The sequence below is a fragment of the Neovison vison genome, chromosome 11 (genome assembly GCF_020171115.1).
Source record: "Neovison vison isolate M4711 chromosome 11, ASM_NN_V1, whole genome shotgun sequence".
NCBI lineage: Eukaryota > Metazoa > Chordata > Mammalia > Carnivora > Mustelidae > Neogale > Neogale vison.
Genome location: NC_058101.1, coordinates 176,420,218 through 176,434,874, shown reverse-complemented (window position 1 = coordinate 176,434,874; position 14,657 = coordinate 176,420,218). Strand labels below are relative to the sequence as shown.

Here is a 14,657-nt window from a genome sequence, read left to right as displayed (position 1 = left end):
GAAGATATTCCATGATCATGGATTGGAAAAATTCATGTTGTGAAAGTTTTCATATTACCCAAAGCAATCCACAGACTTTCAGCTCAATTCCTATCAAAAGACCAACAGCATTTTTCACAGAACTAACACAAATGACACTAAAATTTATATGGAATCACAGAAGACCCTGAATATGAGTCAATACACCAGAGAGTGATCTTAAGACTGGCAGAAAAAGCTCCACAAATAAATGTAGGGGAGAAGCCAAATCTAGGAGGTTAGAAAAGGCAAGAATAGTGGTTGGGACCTGCCTGCAGGAGGGAGTTGCAGGCATGGAAAGTGGAAAGCACCAGTAAGCATCATGGGGAAAAAGAGTCCCTATAATGTCCGGCCTTGAAAACCAGAGGGACTGAACTCTCTGTTTGCATAACCAGGAGGACTTGGAGCCTAGAGCTTTGAAAGTCAGCCTGGAGGGCAAGTGAAGCTGAGTCCCCACCCTTAAAAAGACAACAGCTACGACCCTGCATTTGCACTCCTGGGTATTTACCCCAAAGACACAGATGTCGTGAAAAGAAGGGCCATCTGTACCCCAATGTTTATAGCAGCAATGGCCACAGTCGCCAAACTATGGAAAGAACCAAGATGCCCTTCAACGGATGAATGGATAAGGAAGATGTGGTCCATATACACTATGGAGTATTATGCCTCCATCAGAAAGGATGAATACCCAACTTTTGTAGCAACATGGACGGGACTGGAAGAGATTATGCTGAGTGAAATAAGTCAAGCAGAGAGAGTCAATTATCATATGGTTTCACTTATTTGTGGAGCATAACAAATAGCATGGAGGACAAGGGGCGTTAGAGAGGAGTAGGGAGTTTGGGTAAATTGGAAGGGGAGGTGAACCATGAGAGACTATGGACTCTGAAAAACAGTCTGAGGGGTTTGAAGTGGCGGGGGGGTGGGAGGTTGGGGTACCAGGTGGTGGGTATTATAGAGGGCACGGATTGCATGGAGCACTGGGTGTGGTGAAAAAAATAATGAATACTGTTTTTCTGAAAATAAATAAATTGGAAAAAAAAAAAGAAACCAGATATAAAAGAATACATACAAAAAAAAAAAAAAAAGACAACAGCTTGCAGAGAGGCAATATAGAAAGGACAGTTTGTACAACACCTGGGACAAATGGGAGAGATATCCCTGTATAAGGATTTTAGAGCATGTTGGGGTCTTTTCTAGGAACAAAGGAGCTGGCATCTGCCATTTTCCTCCTCAACCCCTAGCATAAACACAGAGCAGAGCCACTTGCGAAGGTGGTGCTATGTATGTGCTTGCTACCTGATCTGCTAACACCGTGCCCCACCCACTGATGACTGGCCCAGTCCAAGATTTCTAACCTCAGAAATGGACTTTGCGTGAATTATTTTAATGCTGCATACCCTGCCTAACAGCTACCTCCAGGCACTGCATACCCCGTGGGATGGCCATCGCTTAGGGGACCCAGTTTAGGACTAATGACTCAGCTCAAATTTTGCTAACTGCTTTGTGTGCCCCACCCACCTACCACAGAGCCTCAACTTCTTCCACAATTCACACCCAGCTACCAGGGACACAGACATAACATATCCCAGGTTGTCACCACTGCAGCATGCCACCTGTAGAAGTTACTTTAGGTAGTCTTGAGCAATGGAATGTAGAAAGGGCCCACAGTGACCACCTGGCTGAAAACATAGTCCCATCAGGTGACCCACCTCAAAATATCCATAGACCCTAACTAACCAATAGGTTACTTAAAACTAGGCACAGTTACCAAAATACTACCTCACCTTTTCACTTTAAATATGGCCCCTAACCAATGCCTCATTGCAGACAGCCTCTCCTTTGCTGTGTATTCCCCCCGTCCCCATTCCCTTGCAGTGTATTCAATAAACTTCTGACTCCTTTGTTGGGTGAATCCTTTCACTGCCTGATCATTGGCTTTCACCCAATCATTGCCCCACACTTTGGAGGTCTCCATCTGATTGAGAGACATAACACACTGCATCCCCCTATCTGCTGCTGCTAACGTGCACTGTGCCTCTGACTACTACCCTGCTTTGGGGGATCCAAACTAAGACTACTGATTCAGCAAAAATTTCTCCAATGCTGTGAGTGCTTTATTCAGCCACCACCTTGCCCCATGCCAAGCCCCTGTGCTCACAGATGCCTCGCACTGTGGCCACCCACCGCTTGATCCTGATCACCTTGGCAGCCACACACACTGCATCGTGGCTGCTGCCACTAACATGTGCCATGCCCCTGGCCACTGCTGCACTTTGGGAGATCGAGGCTACTAGCAGCTCACTGCAAATTTTGCTAAGACCACCACCTACTGTGAGCCCTCCTGAAGTTTTGTCCCCTGAAAGCTAGACTACCTGGGTTTCATTAATACCACAAAGAGCACACAATAGCCTACAACAGGCAGAGGTTTAGCACAGAAGTCTAGACTGAAAGGAAAAGGTACTCAGAAATAATAGCAGGACGGAATCAACACACAGGAGACTCCTCTGAAGAGCCCAGGTTCTGGTGAACAGATAGTATAGTACACTGCAGGGCACTACAGGACCTCTTCTTCATAAAGCCACTACTTTAAAAAATAAAGGATGTAGATGACTTTCCTAACACAGAGAAACAAGAGGTAGACAAAATGAGGTAGAGAAATATGTTGCAAATGAAAGAACATGGCAAAATCATAACAGGAGATCCAAGTGAAACAGGAATAAGTAATATGCCTGATAGAGAATTTAATGATTGTAAAGATACTTACTGGACTTTAGAAGAAAGTGGAAGACATCAGTGAGACCCTAGATGAAAAAATAAAATATATCAGAGATGAAGAACTCAATAAATGAAATTAAAATACAATGGATGGGTTAAATAGTAGGTTACATGGAGCAGAGGAATGTATCAGTGACCTAGAGATAGAATGGAAAACAAGCTGAACAAGGGAGAGACGAACAAATGTTGAATAATAAGAAGACACCCAGAGAACTCAGTGACTCAATCATAATCATATTCACATTTTAGGGATCCCAGAAGGGGAAGAGAGGAAAAAGGGGGCTGAAAATATACTTGAAGAAATAATAGCTGAGAACTTAACCAAATCTGGGGCGCGAGAGAGACATCCATTTTCAGGAGGCACAGAGAGCCCTTGACAAATTCAACCTAAAGGGGTCTACACCAAGACACATGGAAATTAAAATGGCAAAAAATCGTGATAAAGAATTTTAAAGGTTAAAAGAGAATTAAAGACAGATACATACAAAGGAAACCCCATAAGGCTATAAGGTTATTTTCCAGAAAGGAGTGGCATGAAGTATCCAAAGTGTTGAGGGAAAAATCTGTATCCAAGAATACTCTATCCAGTAAGGCTATTATTCAGAATAGGAGGAGAGGTAGTGTCTCAAACAATCAAAAACTAAACTATTTAATGACTATTGAACTAGCTCTGTAAGAAATGTTAAAGGGGTTCCTTTGAGTGGAAAGGAAAGACCATAAGTGAGAATATGAAAAATAGAAAACACAAAAGCAGTAAAAACAAGTGTTTCTGTAAAAGTCAAGGCATTCATAAAATAAGAGGATATAAAATATACCAAATATCTAAAATGTAAAAGGGAGAGGAGTAAAAAATGAGTTCAAAATGAAGTGACCAGCAGTTTAATATAGACTGCTGTATGCAGAAGATGTTATATATAAATCTAATAGTAACTGCAAATAAAAAAAGAAAGGAACAGATATGCAAAAAATAGAATAAGGTATTCAAGTATATCACTAAAGAAAACCAACAAGCCATGGAAGAGATAAAGAGAAGAAAAGATCAGAGAAAAGCTGCAAAAACAACCATATATCAACTAACAAAATGGCAATAAATATGTACCTATCAATAATTATTTTGAATATAAGTGGACTAAACACTCCAAGAAACAGAGGGTGTCACAGTGGATTAAAAAAGACTCATCCACATGCTGCTTACAAGGGACTAATTTCAGACCTAAAGATACTTGTAGATTGAAAGTGAGGAGATAGAGAAACACTAACCATGCAAATGGAATGCAGAAGAAACCCAGAGTAGAACACCTGCATCAGACAAAATGACTTTTAAAAAAAATTTAAATCCCAGTCAATACATACTGTTAATATTATTTTCAGTTGTACAAAACAATGATTCAACAATTCTATACAGCACCCAGAGCTCATCAAAATAAGCGTAGTCCTTAACTCCAGCACATACTTAACATATAACCTTACCCACCTTCCTTCTGGTAACTGTCAGTTTATTCTCTGTAGTTAAAAGCCTTTTTCTTGGTTTGCCTCTCTCTTTTTTCCCCCCCTCTGCTCATTTGTTTTGTTTCTTAAATTCCACAAATAAGCAAAATCTTTTATTTTTCTTTCTCACTGACTTGTTTCGCTTAGCATAATACTCTAGATCTGTCCATATCATTGAAATTGGCAAGATTAATACTTTTCTATGACTTAGTAATATTCCCTCATAAATATATGCCACACATCTTTATCTAGTCATACATCAATGGACACTTGGGCTGCTTCCATAATTTGGCTATTGTAGATAACACTGCTATGAACATTGGGTGCATGAATTCCTTGGAATTAGTATTTTTGTATTGTTTGGGTAAATACCTCATAATATAATTGCTAGGTCATAGGCTAGTTCTATTTTTAACTTTTTGAAGAACCTCAATACTGTTTTCCAGAGTGGCTGCACCAGTTTGCATTTTGCCTTTCTCCACATCCTTGTAAACCAAGACTCTTAACTATATAGAAAAAACACATGTTTACCAAAGGGGAGGTATGTAGGGCATGAGTTAAATAGGTGATGGGCATTAAGGAGTGCACCTGTCATGATGTGTACTGTGTGATGTATGGAATCTGAAATAAAACACTGTATGTTAACAACACTGGAATTAAAATAAAATAAAGAAAAAAAGATTAGAAGGCAACCTATTCAATGGGACAAGGTATTTGCAAATGGTATATCTGAAAATGGGTTAATATCCAAAATATATATAGAATTTATTTAAACACCAAAAAAAAATCTGATTTAAAGTTGAATAGACATTTTTCCAAAGAAAACATCCAGATGGCAAATGGATAAATAAAAAGATGCTCAACATCATTAATCATTAGGGAAATGCAAATCAAAGTCACAATGATACATTGTGCCAGAAAGAACGGGTAACAATCAAAAGGACAAGAAATAACAAGTACTAGTGAGGATGTGGAGAAAAAGGTACACTTGTACACTGTTGGTGGGAATTTAAATTGGTGCAGCCATTGTGAAGTACACTGTGGAGCTTCCTCAAAAAAATTGAAAATAAAAATTCATATGATCCAATAATTCCACTACTGTTATTTATCTAAACAAAACAAAAAGACTAATTCAAAAAGATACATGCACCCCTACATTTATTGCAACATTATTTACAATAGCCAGTATATGGAAGCTATTTAAGTGTCCATCAATACATGAATGGATAAGGAAAAAAAGTGTACACACACACACACACACACACAATGGGATATTATGCAGCTGTAGAAAAGGTTGAGATTCTTCCATTTGAGACAACATGGATATATTAGAGGGTATTTTTCTAAGTGAAATCAGTCAGATTGAGAAAGACAAATGCCATATGATTACACTCATAAGTGGAATAAAAAAATGCCAAATGTATAAACAATCAAAAAGCAAAATCAGATCTATAAATACAGAGAACAAACTGAGGGTTCCCAGAGGGGTGGATGGTGAGTGGTTGGACAAAATGGGTGAAGGGGAGAGAAAGATACAGGTTTCCAGTTATGGAATGAATAAGTTACAGGAATAAAAGGTATAGCATAAGGAATATAATCAATGATTTTTTAGGATGATGTGTGAGGACTGATGGTAGCTATACTTATTTACCTAGCATAATGTATAAACTTGTCAAAGCACAAAATTGTAAACCTGAAACTCGTGTAACATTCTGTGAATTATATGCAAGTAAAACAATTCACCGTAAAATGAAAATAAATGAATACATATATGTAAACTAACGTTTTTCACAGATACTATAAATTCACACATTTAGTGGGGGTTAGGGTGGAGTAAAGCTTTATCCATAAACTTAAAGAACAAACCAGATAAAAAAGATTATGGTTCTCAGATTTTTATGAGTTTGCAATTACATGATATCACAATATCAAGAAGTTACCAGGAAAAAAAAAAATAAAAGTAAATTGTCATGACAAATTTTAAAATGTAGTGATAATATGTCAGTGGCTAAGAGTTAATGTTATTAATATAATGCTTATAAATAAAGGAAATATGTGTCCTACTTAATATCCACCACCAGTCTCACCTAACTCCCCATGCTTTTCCCCTCCCAGACCCTCAGTTTGTGTCTCAGAGCACTGAGTGTGGTGCATAAACAATGAATCTTGGAACACTGGAAAAATAAAATAAATTTTTTAAAAAAGAAAAGACTGTAAATAAATAAAGGAAATAAACAAATTCATCAACAGAAATATAGACACAAAAATATAAAATAAACCATAATGTGCAGATATGTACAATTTTTAGCACATGGGTAATAAAAATAATAATATTGAAGTAAATATAAACAGTTATTTGTGCCTATCCACTTTACTAATTTTTAAATATTACTGTCAGTCTTGTGAAACATCTCTCTTACTATGTAGAAAGAAGAAAGTAGTATATTATGAAGAGTCATTACTATTTTTGTGCCCTACTATCTAATAATTTATAGAATTAATGTTTAATATAGGGGCTTAGAGTTAAAAAAATATTGACAAACTTTTTTCTTTAAAACATTATTTAGTATAATAAAATGTTATAATTTAGCATCTCTATTCTGTCACATCCATAAATTGTTATATATTCCCAAGATGATATCTTGAGGAGGTTTGGTAAAATAGAAAAGTATTCTTCAAGTAATTAACTTGGTGAAATAGTTTGTATATTTTGACAATAAATACAATTATTTATTTAATTGAAAATTCCTATTATATAACTCTTATATATATAATATATATATTATATTATATAACTCTTATATATAACTCTTATATTCGTTTGTAGGAATGCAGTCATAAAAAATGTTGTAATCCTTTAGATTGTACTCTGATTGGATATGCAGAATGTGGCAATGGACCATGCTGTGATAGAAAAACATGTCAGGTAAGCTTTCAAAATACTACATGATTTCCTTCCGTAATTTTTTGTGTTCTTGTGCATTCATTTTTATAGTATTTTTTAAACTGTTTATTTTACACAACTTTCAAACATGTAACTTTATATACCTGATTCATACACTGTTGAATTCCACATTCTGAGGATGTCATTTGACTTTTTTCAAACTCCTTATCTGTGCCTCTCACTGCACTGTTTTTAATCTACCCAGGCCCCATCCAGTTATTATTTATATTAATTCCAGATTATTTGGACAGTATGAACTCCTCTTGGTCATACCTGAATTAACCTCTTCATGATCACACAACTTATGACAAAATTACAAATAAGCCACCCAAAACACAGTTGACATACAATGTTTGAATAAACGAACAGTAATGGTAATCTCATTTTAAGAATAACAGAAAAGAAGTCCATGTAGAATAGTTAGCAACATGTAGCATGTCTAATATCTAATACTGAAGTTTAACTTTGCAAGGACACCTGGTTCCAGAAGTAGATTGAATTTTTGACTTCCCTTGGGAAGTTGTCCATTCAATTTTCCTTTGTAGCCACACATGAAAGGAGGCTGAGTAAGATTCGTTTTGGGGGAGCAAATGTAGTGTCTTGTCTTTTCTGTGCCAATTTCAGGAGTCAATGACAATTATAGAAGCTGATTAATTAGAGATCTTGATTGCCAGATTTCAGATCAGCCAGGTTCTCTGTCAATGAAAACTCTTCTAACATCATCCTACTTTGTTCTATGTGTGTTCTTTTTCATTCTATGTGCTCCTTTCACTCTGTAATTAAAGCCAATGGTCACTTCTCTTCAAGGAGTATAAATATAGAGGCAAGCCTCGAGTTTCTACCACTTAGCAATAAACCTTGTCACTCTTCCCATCACCAGAGTGCTCATCTTGGCCTTTGTCTCCAAATCAGCAGGATTGAGCAATAAGCCTTTTCTACACAGCCCCTTGCCTTTTCTTTTGCACATGGAGCTGATTGCTACATTTAGTAGAGCCTTTAAAAACATTAAGGTGAAAAGGACGTTCCATAACATTTGCCACTGACAGGCGAACAATTTAGTGGCATTTACTACTTTCACAATATTGTGCAACTGCCACTTCTATCTAGTTCCAAAACATGTTCCTTACTCAATCAGGAGACTCATAGACCTTGAAGCCCTTGTTCTCCTTTCTCTCTCCCCCTCAGTCCCTAGCCTCTACCAGTTTGTGTTCTGTCTGGAGTAACCTATTCTGGACATTTCATATAAGTAGAAGCATAGAATGTGTGACCTTTTGTGGTGGCTTTCTTCACTTAAGATAGTGTTGAAGGTTCATCAACCTTGTAGCATATATATATCAGTGCTCCTTTATATGACTGAAAATATTCCATTGTATGAATATACCACGATATGTTAATATACTCACCCATTGATGGACATTTGGGTTTTTTCCAATCTATTTTACTTAAGAGTAAATTGATAGTTCATAATTTGACCTTAAGTACTGAAAAATGTAATAATAATGGAAGTGACAGAAGTACACAGCTCTTGTTAAAGTTTGTGTTTTTTTTTTTTTTTACATTTTTGGTTTACTACTTTTAAAAAGCTGATTTTTCTTTGTCTCACAGATAGCCGAAAGAGGACGTTTATGTAGGAAAATGACAGATCCATGTGATTTTCCAGAATATTGCAATGGATCATCTATATTTTGTGTACCTGATGTGAAATCTGCTGATTTAGAACCATGCAATAATAAGACTGCTTATTGCTTTAAAGGAGTCTGCCAAGATCCAGATATGCAATGTGAAAAATTATTTGGCAAATGTAATAGATGTATCTTTTTTTCTGGGGTTCATTTTCAAACTGTGTTTTTTTAAAGACAGTTATCTATCCAATAGCCTTCGTATTGTTTGTATAAATTCAAATTTGAAAATAAAATTGTGAATCAGTGTGACTTTGAACTATGTAAAGAGGCAAAATAGACCTAATAAGTATAGAACAAAAACAAAACAAAAAGGTATTAATTAAGTTTCAGATGATTGGTGCAAAGAAGTGTAGAGTATTAGGATTGTAGATAAGAGAGCAAATGACTGTTTTCTTAGTCATTTCTGCCTATCAAAATTTTCCTGTTCTCAAGTGGGTAATTTTTAGTGTTTCTCCTTTTGTTTCCAGGAGAAGACACTAAATATTTATAGTAGATGACACTGAAGGGCATTGCTATTGTCTAGATATCTCTATATTAACTTTTTAAAAAGTAATTATAACTTTATATTTTCAGTCGCTAAAGTTTCTACTTATCTATGTACACAAGAAGTGAATTTTCAAGCAGATAATTTTGGAAATTGTGGAAAATCAAGTTGTAATTTTGGGTGTGTATTCAGATAACTATAATTTTTCAAGTGTGTGTGTATGTGTGTGTGTGTGTGTGTGCATGCATGCACACGGAAAAATAAGTTAATGCCAATGAGAGATGGACCTAGTATATACAGATGAATTTATTTGTTATACTTTATGATATATGTTCTGAATAACTTTTATGTTATGATCTGAGAAACATTTTGAATTATTTTCATGTTTTGAACTGTTAATTACTTACTACAGTGTGTCTCTAAGTGACATATGAGCTTTTTTTCTGCCTTCTATTGACAGGAGTATCCTTTGTGGAAAGATAGTTTGTCACTGGACACATTCAGAAATAGTACCAATAAAAGCTTATGATGTTCAATATACTTACCTTGGAGGCCATATCTGTTTGTCGGCATATTTAAGAAATGAAACACACACTGCAGGTCATGATACTACCATAATGAACAGTGGCACTATGTGTGGGGTAAATAAGGTAAATAAAAATTTTACTCGATTTCCATATATGTGTGCATCTGAGTGTCTGTGTATGTAAATATTTGTTCATGAGAGAGATAGAAAAAGAAGAGAGAGAGGATAAGGTTCAAGATGTCAGTCTGGAAAAACCCTGAACTCACTTCCTCCCTGGACATACTGAATCTACATACTACCGAGATATAGAATTGTTCCTCCTGGAGAGAGAAAGAGAGAGAGAGAGAGACTTAAAGATATTTTTATTTATAATTAATGTTATAAATTTTGGTTACTGTATCATGATCTTTAGATTCAAATCTCAGAATTTCTATTAGTCAAAGGAACACTTGCTAGTGGACTGTCATTGTTTTATTATAAATTTTGCTATAGATATGTAAACTTGTTTTCTCACACTTGAGAATCTAAACCTCTTTGTTAGGCTAGGATCTAAACTTCAAAAAATTTGTGTAAACAAAGAACAAAAAAGAACAGATTATACACCAAAAAAGTAGGTCAGAACAACCCAATAACAACAAAAAAAAGCAAAAAAAGCCAAGAATTTAATCTTTCTATAATTGACAAAGAGAATTCATTTCATTGTAGAAACTAAAACATTTATTTGCTCATAGACCAACTTGCCTAATTCTTCCTCCAAAATCATAACATATATATGTTAAAAATTTAGCCTTTCTATAAGACATAATAATAAAACAAAGTTTAAGCTTTGTTTATTTTTTTTCTTAAAAATTTTGAGAAATAGAACAAAATATTTTAAACTGGTACAATTAAAAAATTAGTTGACCAAAGGAATAACACTGCACAATTATCTCACATTTTAATTAAAATATTTTGCATTGAGATATAATATTTTAAGATATACATATTATACACATATACTGAGATATACATACATATTATGATATACATATATATTATGTAGTGTTTTCTTTGACACCAGCTGGGTGTCCAACAATTCCAAGTAATTCAGTGCTGACACTATTTGGAGATAAAATCACATCCCACAATTTAAAAATTCAGTGCCATAAGACTGTCCCCATTTTAGAGACAAGATGCAAATCCCAGAGCACCCATACTTCTTACCATCTGGCTATAAATATTGGAGGTTACCATGGGCCCCTCCTTGGGTATGATAATTTGCTCATATATATATATATCTCAGTGATGAATCTGATACCATCAAGAATCAAACTCTCAGCAGGTTTTCATTTTATTTCCTTTTCTTTTTTTTTTTTTTTGGTAGGGGTGGGATGTCCTGCTGGTGAAGATTGAAAAACTGACTTAAAGGTTTATATAAAAATGCAAAGGAGAGAAGACATACAAACTTCTAACAGACACATGGAAAAATGTTCATCATCTTTAGCCATCAGGGAGATTCAAATCAAAACCACATTGATTAAGAGTCACTTATGGTTTGTCTCCCTCCCTATCCCATCTTGTTTCATGGATTCTTCTCCTACCCACTTAAGCCCCCATGTTGCATCACCACTTCCTCATATCAGGGAGATCATATGATAGTTGTCTTTCTCCGCTTGACTTATTTCGCTAAGCATGATACGCTCTAGTTCCATCCATGAAGATTTCGTTTCTTTTGATGGCTGCATAGTATTCCATTGTGTATATATACCACTTCTTCTTTATCCATTCATCTGTTGATGGACATCTAGGTTCTTTCCATAGTTTGGCTATTGCGGACATTGCTGCTATAAACATTCGGGTGCACGTGCCCCTTTGGATCACTACATTTGTATCTTTAGGGTAAATACCCAGTAGTGCAATTGCTGGGTCGTAGGGCAGTTCTATTTTCAACATTTTGAGGAACCTTCATGCTGTTTTACAGAGTGGTTGCATAAGCTTGCATTCCTACCAGCAGTGTAGGAGGGTTCCCCTTTCTCCACATCCTTGCCAGCATCTGTCATTTCCTGACTTGTTAATTTTAGCCATTCTGACTGGTATGAGGTGGTATCTCATTGTGGTTTTGATCTGTAGTTCCCTGATGCCGAGTGATGTGGAGCATTTTTTCATGTGTCTGTTGGCCATCTGGATGTCTTCTTTGCAGAAATGTCTGTTCATGTCCTCTGCCCATTTCTTGATTGGATTATTTGTTCTTTGGGTTGCTAAGCTCTTTATAGATTTTGAATACTAGCCCTTTATCTGATATGTCGTTTGCAAATATCTTCTTCCATTCTGTCAGTTGTCTTTTGGTTTTGTTAACTGTTTCCTTTTCTGTGCTGGGGGGAGGGGGGGTTGGGAGAAGGGGGGTAGGGTTATGGACATTGGGGAGGGTATGTGCTTTTGGGTAAATTGGAAGGGGAGGTGAACCATGAGAGACTATGGACTCTGAAAAACAATCAGAGGGGTTTGAAGTGGCGGGGGGGGGTGGGAGGTTGGGGTACCAGGTGGTGGGTATTATAGAGGGCACGGCTTGCATGGAGCACTGGGTGTGGTGAAAAAATAATGAATACTGTTTTTCTGAAAATAAATAAATTGGAAAAAAAATAAAAACAAAACAAAACAAAAAAACAAAACAACAACAAAAAAACCACATTGAGATATTACCTTACACCAGTTAGAATGGCCAAAATTAGCAAGACAGTAAACAACAAGTGTTGGAGAGGATGTGGAGAAAGGGGAAACCTCTTAGACTGTTGGTGGGATTGCAAGTTGGGGCAGCCACTTTGGAAATCAGTGTAAAGATTCCTTAAGAAATGAAAAATAGAGCTATCCTATGACCCTGCAATTGCACTACTGGGTATTTGCCCCAAAGATACAGATGTAGTGAAAATAGGGGCCATCTGTATCCCAATGTTCATAGCAGCAATGGCCACAGTCACCAAACCGTAGAGAGAACCAAAATGCCCTTCGGTGGATGAATATATGGTCCAGGGGCACCTAGGTGGCTCAGTGGGTTAAGCCTCTGCCTTCAGCTCAGGTCATGATCTCAGAGTCCTGGGATCAAGCCCCGCATCAGGGTCTCTGCTCGGCAGGGAGCCTGCTTCCTCCCCCCTCTCTCTGTCTGCCTCTCTGCCTACTTGTGATCTCTGCCAAATAAATAAATAAAATCCTTAAAAAAAAAAAGTTATGGTCCATATACACTATGGAGTATAATGTCTCCATCAGAAAGGATGAATACCCAACTTTTGTATCAACATGGACGGGACTGAAAGAGATTATGCTAAGTGAAATAAGACAAGGAGTGAGAGGGGAAGGGAAGGGAAGAGAAGGGGAGGAAAAGGGCAGGGAAAGAAAGAGAAGGGAAGGTAGGGACTGAGATGGAGGGAGGGAGGGAGACTGGCTTTTCCTACTTGGTTCAGTGGGAGCTATAAGCTGGCATGATGTTTTACTCCCACATTATTTTTTTTTCAATTTATTTATTTTCAGAAAAACATTATTCATTATTTTTTCACCACACCCAGTGCTCCATGCAAGCCGTGCCCTCTATAATACCCACCACCTGGTACCCCAACCTCCCACCCCCCCCCGCCACTTCAAACCCCTCAGACTGTTTTTCAGAGTCCATAGTCTCTCATGGTTCCCACATTATTTTTAATTAAAAAAAAAAATAACGCAAAACTGGCAGCCTTTTCCATGTGACAAGGATTTGTCAAATGACAGTCTCATTTGGGAACCAGCCATTTAGGTGGTGGTACTTCCAAAACTTTAAATGGATAGCGATTCTCCTAAAGGACAGACCACTTGCAAAGTCCAAAATCTATAGTCATCATTAATTCAATTGCTTTAGGAAACAAAATACCTTCCTTAATTTTCTCCTTTGGGATAAAATTGTTTTGTGGAATGAATTTTGTAATTGAGAGAACGGAGAGGTGAGTAGTGAATATGAGAGCTAACTGCTTCTGTGGTTTTGTGGACACTTCTGTGGATAATTCCACATTTTGGCCTTCCTGTCCAAACTGCATTTTTGGCTCTTCTTCCTTTGCTTTTCCTTATTACTCTGAGGCTGCAGATACTCCAAGCATTGTAGGCTGGTCAACCAAGGCTCTCTCCTTGACCACTGTATGTGATGTGGTTGCTTCCTCACTTCATTTTACCCATTGGTGGCCTTCATTTTATTTTGAAATCCCAGGAAGTTCTTAAATCTCTCATCTTCTAATTGCCTTGTTCTGATTCTCCTTTACTCACAGTAATTAGGAAAAGGGGAGTAATTGTGAGTGTCATGTCTGTGAATTTAAATTGAAATTATCCTGTGGTTATTTAAAAAATTCATCAAAGATATACTTCATTTTCATTTGTTACTCCACGTTGTTCAGTTGATTTCAGAGTGGTTGGAAAGGAAAGACTTCTTTATCTTATTATTATTAATGTGGTCCTTTATAAAAATTATCTTAACAGAAAAGAACAGAAAGGAGGAAAGAGGGGAGACCTTATATCTTATTTATAACACGAGGAAAAGTATGTCTCTTGTGAATCATAATAAAATTTTAAATGAAACACATATATTTATACTGCATGGATATAGGCATTATTCCAATAATGCAAGTTTGCTTAATAATGGATGTGACAGAAAGCTCTTTTGATTTCTTTTTTATTTATAAGACTTAGAACAGAAGAATTTATTGAAGTAGTTTCTAGCTCAGGTCGGGTAGAGAAAATAACACC

The 14,657-nt window shown here is 36.5% G+C and overlaps 1 protein-coding gene across 1 annotated transcript in view; it reads left to right on the top strand.

The window, feature by feature from the left end:
* LOC122919262 (A disintegrin and metallopeptidase domain 3-like) overlaps window positions 1-14,657 on the top strand; it is a 106,857-nt gene that overhangs the window by 76,726 nt on the left and 15,474 nt on the right. The window contains exons 13-16 of the mRNA XM_044268201.1: window positions 7,112-7,210; window positions 8,834-9,029; window positions 9,484-9,574; window positions 9,855-10,044. Coding sequence (XP_044124136.1) covers window positions 7,112-7,210; window positions 8,834-9,029; window positions 9,484-9,574; window positions 9,855-10,044 — 576 coding nt within the window. The remainder of the gene's footprint in view (window positions 1-7,111; window positions 7,211-8,833; window positions 9,030-9,483; window positions 9,575-9,854; window positions 10,045-14,657) is intronic.